Source organism: Cololabis saira, chromosome 1 (assembly GCF_033807715.1).
Source record: "Cololabis saira isolate AMF1-May2022 chromosome 1, fColSai1.1, whole genome shotgun sequence".
NCBI lineage: Eukaryota > Metazoa > Chordata > Actinopteri > Beloniformes > Belonidae > Cololabis > Cololabis saira.
The window spans coordinates 13,659,377-13,680,356 of record NC_084587.1 but is presented as its reverse complement, the minus strand read 5'-3'; the positions used below and the strand labels follow the sequence as shown (position 1 = coordinate 13,680,356).

The 20,980-nt window shown below is 41.3% G+C and overlaps 1 protein-coding gene across 4 annotated transcripts in view; it reads left to right on the top strand.

The window, feature by feature from the left end:
* Positions 1 to 20,980, top strand: part of ndst3 (N-deacetylase/N-sulfotransferase (heparan glucosaminyl) 3) — a 120,522-nt gene that overhangs the window by 42,942 nt on the left and 56,600 nt on the right. For all 4 annotated transcript variants that reach the window (XM_061744195.1, XM_061743948.1, XM_061744109.1 and 1 more), the window contains exon 5: positions 1,423 to 1,608. In XM_061744195.1, the coding sequence (XP_061600179.1) occupies positions 1,423 to 1,608 (186 nt within the window). The remainder of the gene's footprint in view (positions 1 to 1,422; positions 1,609 to 20,980) is intronic.

The following is a 20,980-nucleotide window of genomic DNA, read 5'->3' as shown; positions in this document are numbered from 1 at the left end:
CATTCATTCATTCATTCATTCATTCAGTCAGTCAGTCAGTCAGTCAGTCATGTGTTTACTCATTTAAGCATTCATGTGTTTTCAAAAAAAAGCAACCTGTAAAGCACTTTTTTTAAAGCACAGATGAGTTAACTGAAAAGTGCTATACAATAACATTTGATTTGATTGATTGACTGATTGATAAATGAGATAGAGATGTTTTTGTGCACGAGATGTTCATAGAAACCCTTTATTTTGAGTTAAGATAAATAAAGTTAAAAATGTACCCTAAGCCAGCAAGATGTAAGGCCAGAAACATGATGTGCAGTGGACAAACAGTACATGGAATTTGAAAGCATGTTTAGCAAAAAGACTCGGCAGCTATCCATCCATGCCATTGCGCCAAAACTAATATCAACAATTTCATGAACAAATGATAGGCTGTTTACTGTGGCTGCAGCCTAAAATGGAAAATTAAAGACTGGAATGATGAGAGGAAGGGAAATGATGACATACAGTTTGTGTGTTCCAGTCTCTAATATGCAGTTATACAAGGGAAAAAACACTAATTTTTTTCTGGTGTCACATTTTAAAGTCATACATTTGCATACCTAATCTGATATCTGCTTGTTAACTCTTTTCTTTGTTATGTTTGCTGTGGTTGAAGCTGTTAATCCTTTATATTGCACTTTAAATTAGACGGGTGAAGAGATCATTTTACTGAAAATGTTATTAACTGTTCTTATCAGGACTTATCAGGACTACTTTGCATTAGCTCACTAGCTCATGCAAACTGACCACATTTCAACAGAGGTGCAGTTTGTTCAGAACAGCATAGGTTTAGTTTTCCTTCCAAAAAAACATCTGTTTAACATCCGATTATTATGAAATGTACTCGGTTTTGGTCACTCAGCTTTATTCTGCCGTGCTTTGCGGGAGCGTGTGTGAGTGAGGATGATTTGTATGACCGTGTTGGACTGCCGTGTCACACAAACAATATGGTAAGACAGGCTGCTCCATGCCGTTGAAGGTGAGCCCGAACATAAAGTGTGATCACTAACCTCTGTCTTACCCACACACACACACACACACTCACACACACACACACACACGCACACACTCTCCTCTCCCTCATCCCCTGACCGCTGATGCTTAGCGTTGACAGTGTATGTAGGTGTGTGTCAGAGCAAAGGACAACACCATCAGTCTTCTGGATGCACTCAGCAAGCGTTCAGCCTCGGGCTCACACACATGTACGCAGGCTCACACAAACTATATTTTTCCTAATTCCCAACCCAAGGCCGGCACCATAACGAACCCAACACAAACTACCACCTTCTCCTGCAAGGTCAAACCGTTGGGCTCTGTCCGTTTATGTTCTACAAAGTCCTTTGTGAGCTGCAATTGCGCCATAATTTCTGTGTTTATTTATATAACCTTCAGGAGCACAACATCCCAGTGGACATGGGCTACGCCGTGGCCCCGCACCACTCGGGCGTCTACCCGGCGCACCTGCAACTGTACGAGGCGTGGAGGCGCGTGTGGAACATCCGGGTCACCAGCACCGAGGAGTACCCCCACCTCAAACCCGCCCGCTACCGCAAGGGCTTCATCCACAGCAGCATAATGGTGAGCGTGAGCAGAATTTGTCGTTAATCATCCGACTAAACTGACTAATTTATGAAAAACTTCAAAGTTGCAGCAGGTTCAGCTCACATTTACAAATCTGCTCATCCTCGTGAGTCACCCGCATCCATAAATGCACTTTGATCAGCTGACATGTTTTTGTACATGCATGAAAAGTGTCTACCTGCTGAACATGCATAATTGAACAGCTTTTTTTTTTTTGGTTCAGTTCACTGCCAAAGAGGCTGCAGGAGATCTCATTTAAAAATATATTTCACCCAAAAACTATTTTGTGACTATTTGATAATTTTTCCCCCACTTTTTTTTTCTTCCCTCACTGCTATTTTCATCCTCTATCACGCCAGAAATAGTGTTCATTAAGCGTGTCGGTCCGCAGCTGCTTGTTCCGAGCATCCTTTTGTTAAAGTCGGGGCCGGTCCGTGCGTGCAGTCATGTTGTATTAAACGCCCTGGCTCAAGCAGCATATGCTGTAGAACACGGCTGCAGTGCAGATGTGTCGTAAGACCAAATGAGGTGATTCAGGTCAGTCAGATAAATCATAAATACTGGCCAAATCAGAGAAAGTTGAAATGATGTAATACTTGCATCCTTTAGGCATTTAGTTTCTTCCAGATTTCTTTAAACATTTCATATTGTTATGCACTTTAGAAGGAGAAATATGCACATATTTGCCTAATGTAAATACGAGGAGCATTGTCTTGAAACATGTAAGATTGACTGCGTTTACATGCACTCAATAACCCTTTTAAAACCCGAATATTGGCAATAACCCGAATTTGCATGGCCATGTAAACACTTTGAATAACCCGAATTTGCTCATATTCAGGTTTTTAAAAAGCCAAATATGACCCCTGGGTTACTCCTTTTAAAACCCGAATATTCGGTCATGTAAACGCCAAACGAGATATCCCCATCAAACGGAACAGGAATTTGTTTTCTGCGCATGCTCTGTTTGCAAGGAATCCTGGTCTTTTGAGTCCAGGAAGTTCTTATAAACACGGAGAAACGCAAGACCACGCCACACTTTCGAAGTGAGGAGGAGACTAATCATTTTATAAATGTAATAAAGGATATAAACATTTTGGCATTTGTAGACGGTAGAAAGTACGGGGATAGCGAGATTTACAAGGAGGTGAGCGAAAAGTTGCACGAAGCAGCATTTGTTTTGAATTTGGATACAGGAAGAAGAAGCGGAAATGACGGGAATTGCGTCATCAAGTTCTCCGCGCGTCGCTGGTTTGATGGAGATATCCCGAATGATTAATCACCATGTATACAGGGATAACCCTGTTTGCTCACGCATGTAAACGGAATATTCTGAATGTTTCAGTAACCGGAATATTAGCAATAACCCGAATTCTGACTGCATGTAAATGTAGTCATTTTCTCACTCGTGTTGACTTTACAGAGGTCCTTTGCACGTCTTTGGTGCTTAAACGCTCCGCTTTTCATGGACCTTCTTCTGCATCACATCCTCATAACAATAATCTGTTTGAAACAACATAATTATTTTAAACTTTTCCTTTTGTCTTACTACTGGATTTCCCCAAAACCAGCTTTATTTGGATTATGCCGCAGGCCTGAAATGCAAAAAACGGATGTCTATTAATATTAATCCACAAAGAAATAAAAGTTCATGTAAATAAGTTAATATAAGGATCACTGTTCATATCTTTCCAACTTATGATACTTATGATATGAGTTTTTTCAAATCCACATGTTTCTTTGTAGAATTCTTGTTTGTTATCCTGTGCAGACTTCCTGGAGCACATTAAGTAGCCCTCCACCCCCTCCCAGGAGTACATAAAATAAATATTTGCTGACTAAAATTAAAATAATGAATAATAGATTTGTAACGCAGCTAAATCAAAACCGGCTCTGTTTATGGAGCTCTCACTGTTGCCACAATCTTCTTCTCTCACTTTGGAAAAGTCAAATAAGTGGTTGCAGAAGAGTAAACTGTGCCGATAGTATTTTTTTTGTTTGTTTGTTTGCGGTCCTAAACAGAAAATCAATGAAGCTGCGTTTGGTGTGTACCTTCTCCGTGTATGTAGATATTGGACATTTGACTTTATTTGTTCGTTCAATATTTAACACGATGCAGCTGAAGTGGCAAACTTTTCTCGGAGTTCCTAAATTTGTACATGTCATGTAAGTACGTGGTGATGACAGCGTCTCTCCGCTTTTATGCTTTTAAGTAAATAATCATCTGTCACGGATGGAGACAGCAGCAGAATAAAACATTTTTGAGCCGATTCATACCGGCGTTCGTCATCACCTCCCCTTCAGCTTTCTCCTCCCTCTAGTTTTCCTTCACTTGTCAGTCAGGCTCTTTCTCGACGTTCACAACTGTTTCTTCACTGACAAGACAGACAATCACATCTGACACCAAAATGATCAGTGCATTTCTTTTTCCTCCGCCATATTTGGTTTTTGAGCAAACAATATGAAGAGACAGCGACATCAATTTTCTAATCAATCCTCAAAGCTGGCTTTTATTCCTTGATGTCTTGTCAGCTACGTTATGAAAAGCAGCCACTTAGTCCCACGTCCTCTCTGCGCAAAACAAAGCCGACTCGTTGACTTATTATAGATTATGAATCTATTGAGAAGCATCAGTGGATGACTAAAGGTAATGGAACAATAAGTCGTTGATTAAAGGTAAACGTTGAGTAATTGACAACATGATAGACCAAAAGGAAAAAGTATGGGAAAAGGTAAAGGAAAACAACCAAAATTAAAGCTGCAAGCAGCGATGAACGGGCCCTCGCACTCACGGCCGCCGCCCCCCATAAGCATATCAGAAATGACACCACCCACGACTTCCTATGTCAAACCATTCAAAAGTTATAGCAGAAAAAAGGGACAACCAATCACAAGAAGGGGCGGGGCTAATTCAGGCCAATGAAGGTCAAGGACTCCATACAGAGTCTGATGACACCACCCACGACTCTCCATGTCAAACCATTCAAAAGTTACAGCAGGAAATAGGGACAACCAATCAAAAGAAGGGGCGGGGCTAATTTTCACCAATTATGGTCAAGGACTCAATACCGAGTCCCATGACACCACCCATGACTCTTTATGTCAAACCATTCAAAAGTTATGGCAGAGAAAAGTTTTCTGGGGGGTGCTGTTGAGCCATTTTGCCACGCCCATTAATGCAAACCATGAAATATCAAATTTATCACCAGGCCTGGCTTGCATGCAAAATTTGGTGACTTTTGGAGAACTATCAAATATGGACCAATCAGATTAAGGGGGCACGCTTTTTGGCGTCTAGCATCGCCACGGTAACACTTTTGAAAGAGAAAAGTAATGCGCGTAGTCGCAAGATGGAGACGCACATTTTGAGGTATAAGTCACCTGGATGCACGTTACGGTTCGGGCCGTATTAATTGCCGAAGGAATGGCATTAATTGCGCCAAAATTACACAATTAATTCAAAATGGCCGACTTCCTGTTCAATTTCGGCCATGGCGCCAAGAGACTTTTCTTTAAGTTGCGACATGATACAGGTGTGTACCGATTTTCGTTCATGTACGTCAAACCGTATTATGGGGCTTGAGGCTCAAAGTTTTTTCCCTCTGAACCAATCAGATGAAGGGTGGGCGCACTTTTTGGTGTCTAGCGTTGCCGCGGTAACGCTTTTAAATGAGAAAAGTAATGTGCGTCGTTGCAGGACAGGGACGCACATATTGATGTAGAAAAAAAAAATTGCTGACAAAAAAGTCTGGATACTGGGGGAATCGAACTCTGATATCTGACTCCAAAGACGGGAACGCTCTGGCTGAGCTAAGACTCAGCTTCTCATTCCTATTTGACCTACTGACTTAGGAAAGACCAACATATCGATATTTAGTATGTGAGTCTGGAGCTGTTTTTTCTAATTTTTTTAAATATTTGTAAGTTAGAAATATTAGTAAAACCCTACTATTTTAATTATTACTTTTTCTGTAACCATTCTGCCAAGGTTGTAACCGGGCTGAGCTGGGAATATTTCTGACGTCACCACATTACAGGGAGCTGATTGGTCGGGGGGCGGGGCCGTCATCACCCTACTCGCCACTGATTGGTCGGGGGGCGGGGCCGTCATCACCCTACTCGCCACCGATTGGTCGGGGGGCGGGGCCGTCATCACCCTCCGCGCCACTGATTGGTCGGGAGGCGGGGCCGTCATCACCCTACTCGCCACCGATTGGTCGGGGGGCGGGGCCGGCAGACGTTTGAATCAGGAAGCGGGAGTCAGCGCGAGAGCGACTGGCGGCTCGTGGCGATTTTATTATAAAAAAGGGACAACCAATCAGAAGAAGGGGCGGGGCTAATTCAGGCCAAAGAAGCTCAAGGACTCATTGCAGAGTCCCTTGACACCACCTACGACTTCCTATGTCAAACCATTCAAAGTTTATAGCAGAAAAAAGGGACAACCAATCAGAAAAAGGGGCGGGGCTAATTCAGGCCAATGAAGGTCAAGGACTCCATACAGAATCTGATGACACCACCCACGACTCTCTATGTCAAACCATTCAAAAGTTATGGCAGAGAAAAGTATTCAAGGTGGCGCTGTTGAGCCGTTAGGCCACGCCCATTAATGCAAACCATGAAATATAAAATTTATCACCAGGCCTGGCTTGCATGCAAAATTTGGTGACTTTTGGAGAACTATCAAATATGGACCAATCACATGAAGGGGGGGCGCGCCTTTTGGCGTCTAGCGTCGCCACGGTAACACTTTTGAAAGAGAAAAGTTATGCGTGGTGTCGCAGGATGTAGACGCACATTTTGATGTATAACACACCTGGGTGCACGATACGGTTCGGGCTGAATTAACTCTCGAAGGAATGGCATAAATTTCGCCAAAATGACACAATTTATTCAAAATGACCGACATCCTGTTGGGTTTTGGCCATGGCTCCAAGAGACTTTTCTTTAAGTTGTGCCATGATACAGGTGTGTAGCGATTTTCGTGCATGTACGTCAAACCGTATTGTGGGGCTTGAGGCACAAAGTTTTCCGGGGGGCGCTGTTGAGCCATTTTGCCACGCCCATTAATGCAAACCATGAAATATCAAATTTATCACCAGGCCTGGCTTGCATGCCAAATTTGGTGCATTTTGGGGAACTATCAAATATGGACCAATCAGATGAAGGGGGGGTGCGCTTGTTGGCGTCTAGCGTCGCCACGGTAACACTTTCGAAAGAGAAAAGTAATGCGTGTAGTCGCAGGATGGAGACGCACATTTTGATGTATAACACATCTGGGTTCACGATACGGTTCGGGCTGAATTAACTCTCGAAGAATGGCATATATTGCTCCAAAATTACGCAATTAATTCAGAATGTTCAAAATGGCCGACTTCCTGTTCGGTTTCGGCCATGGCGCCAAGAGACTTTTCTTTTAGTTGCGACATGATACAGGAGTGTACCAATTTTCGTTCATGTACGTCAAACCGTATTATGGGGCTTGAGGCGCAAAGTTTTTTCTGTCTGAACCAACCAGATGAAGGGTGGCCGCGCTTTTTGGCGTCTAGCGTCGCCACGGTAATGCTTTTGAAAGAGAAAAGTAATGCGTGTGGTCGAAGGAGGGAGACGCACATTTTGATGTATAATACACCTGGGTGCACGTTACGGTTCGGGCTGAATTAACTGCCGAAGGAATGGCATAAATTGCGCCAAAGTGACACGATTAATTCAAAATGGCCGACTTCCTGTTCGGTTTCGGGCATGACAGCAAGAGACTTTTCTTTAAGTTGTCCCATGATACAGGTGTGTACCGATTTTCGTGCATGTACGTCAAACCGTATCGTGGGGCTTGAGGCACAAAGTTTTCAAGGGGGCGCTGTTGAGCCATTTTGCCACGCCCATTAATGCAAACCATTAAATATCAAATTTTTCGCCAGGCCTGACTTGGGTGCAAAATTTGGTGACTTTTTGGGCATGTTAAGGGGGGCAAAAAGGCCATCACTTTGTCAGAAGAAAAATAATAATAATACTAGAAAATTTCTGGAAATTTTGATATGGGCATGCCCTACCGCCCATTCGAGCCCTCTCGCTGCTCTGGTTTGGGGCTGCAGTGTTTGTGTTCGGGGCGGTTTTATGTCAGTTTGAGGTGTTTACGGTTGTATTTCATTCATTCCTGTGCTCCCAATAGCTATTAATGGGGCGCGCTTTTTGCCGTCTAGCGTCCCCACGGTAACGCTTTTGACTGAGAAAAGCAATGCCCATCGAGGCACGATGGAGACGCATCCAACGATGTATGCCATGCATGGGTGCACGTTCCGGTTCAGGCTACGTTAACGGATAGGTTTTTTTTCCACCATGGTTTAAAAAAACCCATCCGAATGAATGGGGCCATTTGGCATGGATTTTACATTAAACTTTCCTTAAATCACAGCTTCATGAAATTTTAATACGTTGAAGGTCACAGCGTGCCGAGTCAGGGAACATTTGTATGATGTCTCTACGATAATCTGTTGCCTAGCAACAAGCGTCCAAAGTCAAACGGAAATTAAAAAAAAAATGAAAGGTCAATATCACAAAAACTTAAAAAAATGGCATAATGAGGTTCTAGGCTCCGTTAGTGCCAATCGGGCCGAGTGTTTGAAAGTTTGAACTATGTCTCTACGATAAAGTCCGGCCGAGCAATAAGCGTCTGAATTTTCGCCTTTTTTTTGGCTTTTTGGCATCTAGCGTTGCCACGGTAGCACTTTTGACTGAAAAAAGTAATGCCCATCGAGGCACGATGGAGACGCATCCAACGATATATGCCATGCATGGGTGCACATTGCGGTCCGAGCAGTATTAACAGATTGTTTATTCACATGCTCTCCCATACAAATGCATAGGTTTTTGTTGCCATGGTAACAAGCCCCATAGGATAGAATGGGACAATTTGGCTTTAATATCTCAAAAGCTGTAAACGAGAGCGTAATGAGACCTCAGTATGGTGTAGTCCACATCAAGCTGAGTCTTTTAACGTTGGAACAAAGTCTCTGCGATACCGCGTTGCCGCGCAACAAGCATCCGAAGTTCCGTTAGCATCAAAATGAACAATGTGGAATATCTCAAAAACCGTAATAGCAAGCATGACGAGACTAAAATATGTTGCAGTACAAAGCGTCCCGGGTTTGTCAATGTTGTAATGATGTCTGTACGATAAACCGTTGCCTAGCAACAAGCGTCCAAAATAAAATAGATTTTTTTTTTAAATTGAAAGTTAAATATCGCAAAAACCGTAATAAGTAGCATGATGAAGTTTTATGGTCCTTTAGTGACTATCGGGCCGAGTGTTTGAAAGTTTGAACGATGTCTCTACGATAAAGTTCGGCCGAGCAATAAGCGTGGGAATTTTCGCCTTTTTTTTTGCTTTTTGGCAACTAGCGTTGCCACGGTAACCCCTATTACGGAGAAAAGTAATGCCCATCGAATCACGATGGAGCCGCATCCAACGATGTATGCCATGCATGGGTGCACGTTGCGGTTCGGGCCGTATTAACGGACGAAAAAAAGTGCGGAATAAGAATAATAATTAAAGCTGCAAGCAGCGATGAACGGGCCCTCGCACTCACGGCCACCGCCCCCCATAAGCATATCAGAAATGACACCACCCACGACTTCCTATGTCAAACCATTCAAAAGTTATAGCAGAAAAAAGGGACAACCAATCAGAAAAAGGGGCGGGGCTAATTCAGGCCAATGAAGGTCAAGGACTCCATACAGAATCTGATGACACCACCCACGACTCTCTATGTCAAACCATTCAAAAGTTATAGCAGAAAATCGGGACAACCAATCAGAAGAAGGGGCGGGGCTAATTTTCACCAATTATGGTCAAGGACTCAATACCGAGTCCGATGACACCACCCACGACTCTTTATGTCAAACCTTTCAAAAGTTATGGGAGAGAAAGGTATTCTAGTGGGCGCTGTTGAGCCGTTAGGCCACGCCCATTAATGCAAACCATGAAATATCAAATGTATCGACAGGCCTGGCTTTCCTTTAAGTTGCGACATGATACAGGTGTGTACCGATTTTTGTTCATGTACGTCAAAGCGTATTGTGGGACTTGAGGCACGAAGTTTTATCTGTATGGACCAATCAGATGAAGTGGGGGCGCGCTTTTTGGCGTCTATCATCGCCACGGTAACGCTTTTGACTGAGAAAAGTTATGCACGTTATTGCAGGATGGAGACGCACATTTTGATGTATAACACACCTGGGTGCACGTTACGGTTCGGGCGAAGAAGCGGCTGAAGGAATGGCATAAATTGCGCCAAAATTACATGATTAATTCAAACTGGCCGACTTCCTGTTGGGTTTCGGCCATGGCGCCAAGAGACTTTTCTTTAAGTTGTGCTATGATACAGGTGTGTACCGATAAAGGACGATAAAGGAAGCTCTGAAAACCTTAACAAACCATGGTTTACTATAGAACTTAGGAAATACGCTTTAAAGAAAAACAAGCTTTATAAAAGGCATTTACAAAGTCCTAGTCCTTTAAATTGTGCTACATACAAAAATTATAGGAATAAATACAACCACCTTATTAGAAATAAATAAATGATCTATGGATAATATTGAAAGAATCACTCAACAAGAAAAAAAATCATCTATTCCAGCCCAGTCTACATTTCAGGATGGTGCATAGGATAACAGAGCATACACAAATTGCTAATAAATTCCATGATTTCTTTATAAATGTGGTTCCACGTCTTGCAAAACATATTGAAAATGTTCATGGTTCTCCTTCTAACTATAAATGAAGGTTATCCCTCTTTAAAGAAGACCTATTATGAAAAACATAGGAACATACAATGACATAGTTATGCTGATTCTTTAATATTTGTCTTTAAATTTGTCTCAAATCTTAACTGTCTGCTGTTTCTCATCATTTGGGCCGACCACCCGTCATGGTAACCAACGAATGGCAATTTTGTAACAAATTCAAAATTTAATGTCTATCAGTTTTGGTTCAAATATAAATCATTGGTATAGTATGCATAAATGGCTTTATGAGGGTGACACTTCCATTATAGATAAAATGTATTTCAAAATGGTTTTCAAAAATGAAAGGACATATGAGTCTATCTTTCTTGAAAAGTTCATTTAATTACTGATACTTATTAAAATATAAATTTTGTTAAGGAAATCTATTAATTTTGAGATAAATAACTCAAAGGCCTTATACATCATTGACCCTCAACTGTGATTCAGGCTTAAAGCTCCCGTGCTACACGTCATTCAGGCAGCCAATCAGCACAGAGCCTCATTAACATAGCCCCCCCTCCCCTCAGAATCCCTCATAGAGAAGGTTAGAAACGGTAAAAATAAAGACATGGCCCAGAGGCTGAATTTCTCATTTATGTAGAAAAAACATTCAAAAGCTTGTTCTTAAGACATTCAATGCCTGTTTAAAATATACATTAAATGCCATAATAGGTCACCTTTAAATAATGTTTAAGCAAATGAAGCAATTCTCGCCAAATACAGTAAATTCCAGTTGTCCCTGAACGCACCAGGAGGATAATCGGTCAAATTTAGAATTCCGACCGGTCCCTGAATGCACCTCCTCCGCGGCGCTGCGCGGTCCCGACCAGATCTCGGCTGAAAGCCGATAATAATATAATACAATTGCAAAGCTGCTGTGAAATAAGGTGTAATACATGCACTGTAATTATTTTCTGTATAAAAATTGAATGTAAAAAGACGGGTTTGACTCAAAATCAGTGTGGTTTTATTTAAGTGGTCTCTGTGTCGGTAGAGAAATAAAAAAAGCGAGCTGCATGTCGGCAGTTTTACTGGGGGGATGATTTGGACCGTTTTTATTTCAGGGGGGGATGCCACCCCCCCCCCCCTCAACCCCCCCTCATCCCCCCTCAACTCCAGTACTGATTATAATAAAGTGTCTTATAAATCAATAATTTTAAAATCTCAATCCTTATTTTCATTTAAAGGCCAGGGCTTATAGGCTACATATTTACACTGTGTAGCCTGAAAGTGAACTGCAACTTACGTGCGGACGCATCTTTGCTGACATTTGGCCGTGTCTTCCTCCAGCGCCTTTTTTTCTCTCTCCCTCTCGGTGCCGCCTTTTCTCTTTTTCTTTTTTACCCGGCTGGGTGTGCATTATTTGCCTCTGGACTCGTCTCCCGGTCCACTCGCGCACACGCACACGCACACGCGGCGACGGCGCGCTGTCTGTTCGGTGATACTGTTGGGGCGGGTGTTAATTTGAAACAAACCAACTATCTTGCCCAACTCACAAGCAACTGGCCTGAGTGGCCTCTGATTGGCCTGGCCTGACTCTCTAACTTAGAAAAAAAGTCAAATAGCCGGCGCTGCAGCGCACCAGCCGCCTGTGTAATAAAAAAAAAAAAAAGAAAAAAAGAGAGAGAGACGCTGGCGGCATCCTAGACCGGCGCATCGGGAATACTCCCGGTTCTCCCTATGGCCAGTCCGGGCCTGGTTAGAGTATTAGTTGCCGCAAAACTAACGGCGTCTCAACACTGATGCACAGGGAGGTGCGCGCGCATAAGCGCCCCGCCCCCCCGTCCCCCTGCGCGAGCCGCGCGGGAGCGCGCCCCCTCCCCTTTCTCTTCCCCAACTCAGAGCTGCATTTTGCGCGTTCACGTGTGTGACAGTCTGAGACAGGGTGGCAATGATTCATTCGACATAAATATTCATTTAAAATCACGTATTTGAAGGACTTTATTGAAATTCACACAATATTTTCACATTACAGTAAACAACATATCTATGAAGATGTTAATTTTGACATTTTATGGCAAAGCCATAGCTCTTTACGTTATTAGTTAATGTTTTTAATTTTTAGAGTGACGAAGTTCTCCGAAAATAATATGTTCCAGTGTATGATTTTTTAGTCCTGTTGTAAGCTATCTGAAACTGCCATTTAATTTTCCTTACACAAAATCTTTGATTTTTAATTAATATTTTTCCAGAAATACAGAGTGACATAAAAATGCCAATTCCTTTGAAATTACGGCCACGATACGCGACACGGTCAACAAGGGACCTACTGACAATCCTATGTGTCGATTGTATTAAAGATTGGATGAACGAAACAGCCATTATAGCACATAATTTGATGAAAAATGTATACCTGACCAAAAGGTGGCGCTATGGAGTTCATCCAAGATTGTCATATCCACTTGTTCAGAATGGAAGCCTGATTACATGTATTGATTTTGGGTTGATTCTGATCAATTATGTTTAAGTTACAACAACTTTTATGTTCATGGCGAGACACCGAAATTTGACAACCTCTGACAGCGACGCCCTTTGATAAGAACTTACAGTTTTCTCTGTCAGTCATCGTCAATGCCTTACCTATTATCTGACCAACTTTGAGATCAATCCACTCATCTCGCTTGGGGCACAGATGCATACTACAAGACATGACAATTCCTGGTGCCAACAGGTGGCGCTACAACCGATCCTGAATATTCCACCACAGATGGGTTCAGGCTCAGTCTACAATCATACACATACGTTTTCAACCACATCAAATCATGTATTGCTGAATTACAGCCAATTGATGTTTGATGGCGAAGCTTAAAAATGACCTCAAACTTCGCCGGATCACTACGGTCACGCCCTCTGGCAGAAACTTAAAAGCTTCGCAATTTAGCGTCGGCCATGTGTCTAGATTGTACAAACCAAGTTGTGAGCCAATTCGATAAAATCTCTAGGAGGAGTTCGTTAAAGTACGAGGCCTAGAAATGATCAGAATTCATGAAAAATGACATTTTCTGTTCAAAATGCCGGACTTCCTGTGTAACTTAGACCATGGGTCCAAAAGACTTTTTTGTAGCTCTTTGTCTAATATAATACACACATAAAGGTCATTGCTGTAAGTCAAACCATATTGTGGGGCTCGTCAAAAAACATAAAATAGGTGGCGCTATAGAGCCCATTCTTGTGGACCCATGCCTGTCGCCCATAAAATACGTAATTTTACGCGACTCTGGAAGCGTGTGCAAAATTTGGTGAGTTTTCGAGCATTTTAAGGCCTCCAAAAAGGCAATTTATTTACGGCGAGAATAATAATAATAATAATAATAATAATAATTAAAGCTGCAAGCAGCGATGAACGGGCCCTCGCACTCACGTCAACCGCCCCCCATAAGCATATCAGAAATGACACCACCCATGACTTCCTATGTAAAACCATTCAAAAGTTATAGCAGAAAAAAGGGACGACCAATCAGAAGAAGGGGCGGGGCTAATTAAGGCCAAAGAAGCTCAAGGACTCATTACAGAGTCCCATGACACCACCCACGACTCTCTATGTCAAAACATTCAAAAGTTATAGCATGAAATAGGGACAAGCAATCAGAAAAAGGGACTAGGCTAATTGTCACCAATTATGGTCAAGGAGTCAATGCCGAGTCCCATGACACCACCCACAACTCTTTATGTCAAACCTGACTTTCTGTTCGGTTTTGGCCATGACGCCAAGAGACTTTTCTTTAAGTTGCGACATGATACAGGTGTTTACCGATTTTCGTGCATTTACGTCAAACCGTATTATGGGGCTTGAGGCACAAAGTTTTCTAGGGGGCGCTGTTGAGCCGTTTTGCCACGCCCATTAATGCAAACCATGAAATATCAAATTTATCGCCAGGCCTGGCTTGCATGCAAAATTTGGTGACTTTTGGGGAACTATCAAATATGGACCAATCAGATGAAGGGGGGCGCGCTTTTTGGCGTCTAGCGTCGCCACGGTAACACTTTTGAAAGAGAAAAGTAAAGTACGGTTCGGGCCGTATTCATTCTCGAAGGAATGGCTCATATTGCTCCAAAATTACGCGATTAATTCAGAATGTTCAAAATGGCCGACTTCCTGTTGGGTTTCGGCCATGGCTCCAAGAGACTTTTCTTTAAGTTGCTACATGATACAGGTGTGTACCGATTTTCGTTCATGTACGTCAAACCGTATTATGGGGCTTGAGGCGCAAAGTTTTTTCTGTCTGAACCAATCAGATGAAGGGTGGGCACGCTTTTTGGCGTCTAGCGTCGCCACGGTAACGCTTTTGAAAGAGAAAAGTAATGCGTGGTGTCGGAAAATGGAGACGCACATTTTGATGTATAACACACCTGGATGCACGTTACGGTTCGGGCCGTATTAACTGCCGAAGGAATGGCATAAATTAGGCCAAAATGACACGATTAATTGAAAATGGCCGACATCCTGTTCGGTTTCGGGAATGACGCCAAGAGACTTTTCTTTAAGTTGTGACATGATACAGGTGTGTACCGATTTCCGTGCATGTATGTCAAATCGTTTTGTGGGGTTTGAGGCACAAAGTTTTCTAGGGGGCGCTGTTGAGCCATTTGGCCACGCCCATTAATGCAAACCATTAAATATCACATTTTTCACCAGGCCTGGCTCAGTGTTTCGAGAGGAGGTAGTAAAACGTTTTTACTTTTAACTTTAACAGCACACTGGTTGGATGAAAGCTTCATGCCACACAGTACAATTCTAAACACAACCTTTATCTTATTTCTAAAGATAAAGGAAGCTCTGAAAACCTTAACAAACCATGGTTTACTATAGAACTTAGGAAATCTGCTTTAAAGAAAAACAAGCTTTATAAAAGGCATTTTCAAAGTCCTAGTCCTTTAAATTGTGCTACATACAAAAATTATAGGAATAAATACAACCATCTTATTAGAAATAAATTTATCTATGGAAAATATTGAAAGAATTACTCAACAAGATAAAAAATTATCTATTCCAGCCCAGTCTACATTTCAGGATGGCGCATAAGATAACAGAGCATACACAAATTGCTAATAAATTCAATGATTTCTTTATAAATGTGGGTCCACGTCTTGCAAAACATCTTAAAAATGTTCATGGTTCTCCTTCTAACTATAAATGAAGGTTATCCCTCATGTGACGTCACATCCGCCGCCCAGCGCGGGAAATTCAGAGTCCGAATTGCAGCACATTTTGCAGCACACAGCCTGTTCAAGGCAACGGAGAGATACACTAGAGGACTCATTCTTTTTGGTTTGGAACTCTTCATCTGACATTATTACTAGAAAACTTAAAATGTATACAAATTTTTATCATAAATCCTGCCTCAATCCTGCCTCATGCTCCTTTAAAGGGGACCTATTATGAAAAACATAGGAACATATAATGACATAGTTATGCTGATTCTTTAATAAAAATGTCTTTAAATTTGTCTCAAATCTTAACTGTCTGCTTTTTCTCATCATTTGGGTCGACCACCCGTCATGTGGGGTAACCAACGCATGGCAATTTGGTACCAAATTCTAAATTTAATGTCTATGAGTTGGTTCAAATATAAATCATTGGTATAGTATGCATAAGTGGATACTACTTGTACACATTTTAAATCAGTTTTATGAATTGTAGAGAAACAAATATATATGTGATGGCTTTATGAGGGTGACACTTCCATTATAGATAAAATGTATTTAAAAATGGTTTTCAAAAATGAAAGGACACATGAGTATATCTTTCTTGAACAGTTAATTTAATTACTGATACTTATTAAAATATAAATTTTGTTAAGGAAATCTATTAATTTTGAGATAAATAAGGGTCGCCCCAACTGACTTTTTTAAGGTCGTTGCCCTATTAATGTAGGTTTAAAAACACTAAAATACCTTTGTTTTAAGTTTTCACATATATGCACACTACTGGCTCATTTTAGAATTCCGACCGGGCCCTGAATGCATCTCCTCCTTCTCCACCGCGCTGCGCGTGTGAAAACCATGGATCTATAATAATAACTGGATCGGACGTCAAAAATGGCCGCCCATTCATTTCAATGCATTCTGCTCAGCCAGCGCATCCGCCTAAAAAATCTCTGACTTCCGGGTTTACTTCCGCATACAGCGGCCCATAGAGCATGCGCAGTTGAGTCACCTCCCATGATGCTCTGGGGCCTCCCATCATGCCCCGGGGCAATGCCGCGAATATTAATATAATATGTATTAATATAATATATTAATTAATGTATATTATTACATGTATAGCATTACATATATTATTAATGTATTAATATAATATAATTATATAATATATATTAATATAAAACATCCGTGGAATGCACGGACACGGCTGTGACGTCAGCCGTGACGTCACGCCCAGAAAGAGACTTTTCTTTTACTTTTCTGGCCGTTATAAAACATTTTTGACGGATATAAAGTCCATGACTTAAAAATATAGAATACAAAGATTAGTAATTGCCGGGGATTACAGCTGGAGGTGTCCTGTGAACAGTTTTAGAGGCTTCTCTTTTACTATTGCGGTCTATGGGAAAAAAGCTTTCTGGGCCGCATGGGATTTTTGGTTGCAGTACCGCGGTTGGCCACTGGAAAAAATCGGCGCGCCTTCTGACTGCCAGACCCGGGGGCTGGTGAAAACCATAGATCCATGGTGAAAACGCCGGGGAGGTGTCAGGTTTCTCCCAGCAAGGGCACGTGTGAGTGACGTCATCACGCTGCGCACGCAACAACGTTCCCCCGTTCCCCCCGCTCGACCCCTCCCCCGCTCCCCCGCTCACCCCTCCCCTTCGCTCTGCTGCAGGAGCTGGAGCCGGCTGCTAGACAGCTGCTTTAAAACCATTGATTTAAATAAATATTCATTAAAATTCACGTATGATACTTAGCTTTATGAAATTAACAGGATATTTTCACATTATAGTAAACAATATATTTAAGAAGTCGGATGCTAACATGGACATTTTATGGCAAAGCCATATCTTTTTACGTTATTAGTTAATGTTTTTAATTTTTAGAGTGACAAAGCTCTCCGAAAATAATATGTTCCAGTGTATGATTTTTTAGTCCTGTTGTAAGCTATCTGAAACTGTCATTTAATTTTCCTTACACAAAATCTTTGATTTTTAATTAATATTTTTCCAGAAATACAGAGTGACATAAAAATGCCAATTCCTTTCAAGCAATGACCACGATACGCGACACGGTCAACAAGGGACCTACTGACAATCATATATGTCGATTGCATTAAGATTGGATGAAACGAAACAGCAATAACAGCACATAATTTGATGAAAAATGTATACCTGACCAAAAGGTGGCGCTATGGAGTTCATCCAAGATTGTCATATCCACTTGTTCAGAATGGAAGCCTGATTACATGTATTGATTTTGGTTTAATTCTGACCAATTATGTTTAAGTTACAACAACTTTTATGTTCATGGCGAGACATCGAAAAATGACAACCTCTAACGGCCACGCCCTTCGATCAAACGTACAGTTTTCTCTGTCAGTCATCGTCAATGTCTTACCTATTAAAGTGACCAGCTTTGAGATCAATACACTCATCTCGCTTGGAGCACAGATGCATACTACAAGACATGACAATTCCTGGTGCCAACAGGTGGCGCTACAACCGATCCTGAATATTCCACCATAGATGTCTTCAGGCTCAGACTAAAGTCATATATATACGTTTTCAACCACATCAAATCATGTATTGCTGAATTACAGCCAATTGATGTTTGATGGCGAGGCTTAAAAATGACCTCAAACTTCGCCGGATGACTACGGTCAAGCCCTCTGGTCAAAACTTACTTAATTTTCGCCAATTATGGTCAAGGACTCAATACCGAGTCCCATGACACCACCCACGACTCTTTATGTCAAACCTTTCAAAAGTTATGGCGGAGAAAAGTATTCTAGTGGGCGCTGTTGAGCCGTTAGGCAACGCCCATTAATGCAAACTATGAAATATCAAATGTATCGACAGGCCTGGCTTTTCTTTAAGTTGCGACATGATACAGGTGTGTACCGATTTTTGTTCATGTACGTCAAACCGTATTATGGGGCTTGAGGCGCAAAGTTTTTTCTGTCTGAACCAATCAGATGAAGGGTGGGCGCGCTTTTTGCCGTCTAGCATCGCCACGGTAACGCTTTTGAAAGAGAAAAGTAATGCGTGGTGTCGGAGGATGGAGACGCACGTTTTGATGTATAACACACCTGGGTGCACGTTACGTTCGGGCCGTATTAATGACCGAAGAAATGGCATAAATTGCGCCAAAATTACACGATTAATTCAAAATGTTCAAAATGGCCGACTTCCTGTTCGGTTTCGGCCATGGCTCCAAGAGACTTTTCTTTAAGTTGTGACATGATACAGGTGTGTACCGATTTTGGTGCATGTACGTCAAACCGTATTGTGGGGCTTGAGGCACAAAGTTTTCTAGGGGGCGCTGTTGAGCCATTAGGTCCCGCCCATTAATGCAAACCATTAAATATCACATTTTTTCACCAGGCCTGGCTCAGTGTTTCGAGAGGAGGTAGTAAAACGTTAATACCTGAAGCAACAGCAGGACTGGTCTCATCACCATCACCACCTTTGAACAGCCAATATGCTTACAGTGTTTTTTCACTGTAGTATAGTTCATACAGGAAGATAGTGTAGCCTTTGTCTCACTTGATTTGGCCTTGTATTCATATACATACTAATTGAATGATTATAGGCTATCCCATTTGTTGCCCAAATAAATCATTTCAAAATCAGTAAATAATTAAAATCAGTACTCGAGTTGTAAAAAAAATTAATCAGGGGGGATGGTGGATTTGATCATATGGGGACAGATAATTTGTGCTGATTACAAATAATATAATATATTACAAATAAAAACAGCTGCAGAAATACTGCAGGAATGACATAGCAGCAGTTAAATGCAGCCTTCTGTAAGCTTTAAATATCCACTGGGCTTACATCTAATACATCAAAACACAACAATAAAAAACACTTTTCTGAACTTATCAATATGACTCTGTCCTTCACAGGATAAGTAACATGGATCACTGCAAAAACTCTAAATCTTAACAAGAATATTTGTCTTATTTCTAGTTAAACTGTCTCATTTTAGTAAAAAAATCTCATTACACTTAAAACAAGACTCATCACTGGAAAAAACAACAATTTTCACCTGTTTCAAGTAGATTTTCACTTGTAATAAGTAGAAAAATCTGCATGTGGAACAAGATTGTTTTGCTTGTAATGAGAAGATAAATCTTGTCCCATTGGCAGATTTTTCTACTTATTTCAAGTGAACATTTACTTGAAACAGGTGAAAATTGTCAAATAAGTTATTTTTCTGGTGTTATTTTTCTGGTGATGACTCTAAATGTTGAAATAGCAGTACAACCACATTCATTGATGAAATGACATAAGGGATGGAAAGGGGGGATGGCAGTTTTACAGGGGGATGATTTGGACCGTTTTTATTTCAGGGGGGAAATCCCCCTCATCCCCCCTCAACTCGAGTACTGATTATAATAAAGTGTCTTATAAATCAATAATTTTAAAATCTCAATCCTTATTTTTATTTAACGGCCAGGGTTTATAGGCTGCATATGTACACTGTGTAGCCTGAAAGTGAACTGCAACTTACGTGCGGACGCATCTTTGCTGTGGAGGGGGCTGAATAAATCAACCAATTTTTGACATTTGGCCGTGTCTTCCTCCAGCGCCTTTTTTTTCTCTCTCCCTCTCGGCACCGCCTTGTCGAGGCAAAACCTCATTTTAACTCTCCCTCGCTGTGGAAACAGCCCCTGCTTGTAATAATGGCTGCAGCTCGAGCGGCAGAGCTGGTGGTGGGCGTGGTTTCAGCAGCGGAGGAGACCGAGGGGTGGTGTGCATTTTGGTGACGTAAAGAAAATGCACCAATCTTAACGGCTCACAGAAACCACGTGACACTGGGGGACTCTGTAAGGGTGGGGGCGAGCAGATACTGCAGATTTTCATAGGGATTTCATCTTTTCTGTGTTGGCAGGCTGAGGGAGACCACTTTAAATATGTTAAAACAAGAAAACACGTGTTTTTCATAATAGGTCCCCCTTTAAAGATTTTCTAAAAGTTTAGTTTGTTATGAACGTCAGAGATGTAGTTATAACACTGCATACTTGTGAATAATTATAAACATTGAAAAACGTACTTTTATATGAAAATAACCAGAAACAGATAGCTATAACATGGTATTTATATACTGCTTTAATGAACATTATTTTTATAGCCTATAAGCTATAAATATTATTTTTCTATTTTAATAAAATTAAATGTTTTTCTCTCATTTCAATTAAAACAAATAGGAATATTATCGGTTTTAATGACAATTATTGTACATCACAGCTAATTGTAAAATACATTGATTCAATTCGATTATATACAGGAATTACAGGCTATGATAATAATAGAAAAGAAAGAAAAATGACTCAAACAAAAAAAAAACAGTGAGTGAGACAGGCAAGATAGCGACAACCAATGCAAGTGGGATGTCAACAGTGTATACATATTTCAAAACACAGACAACAACTTCT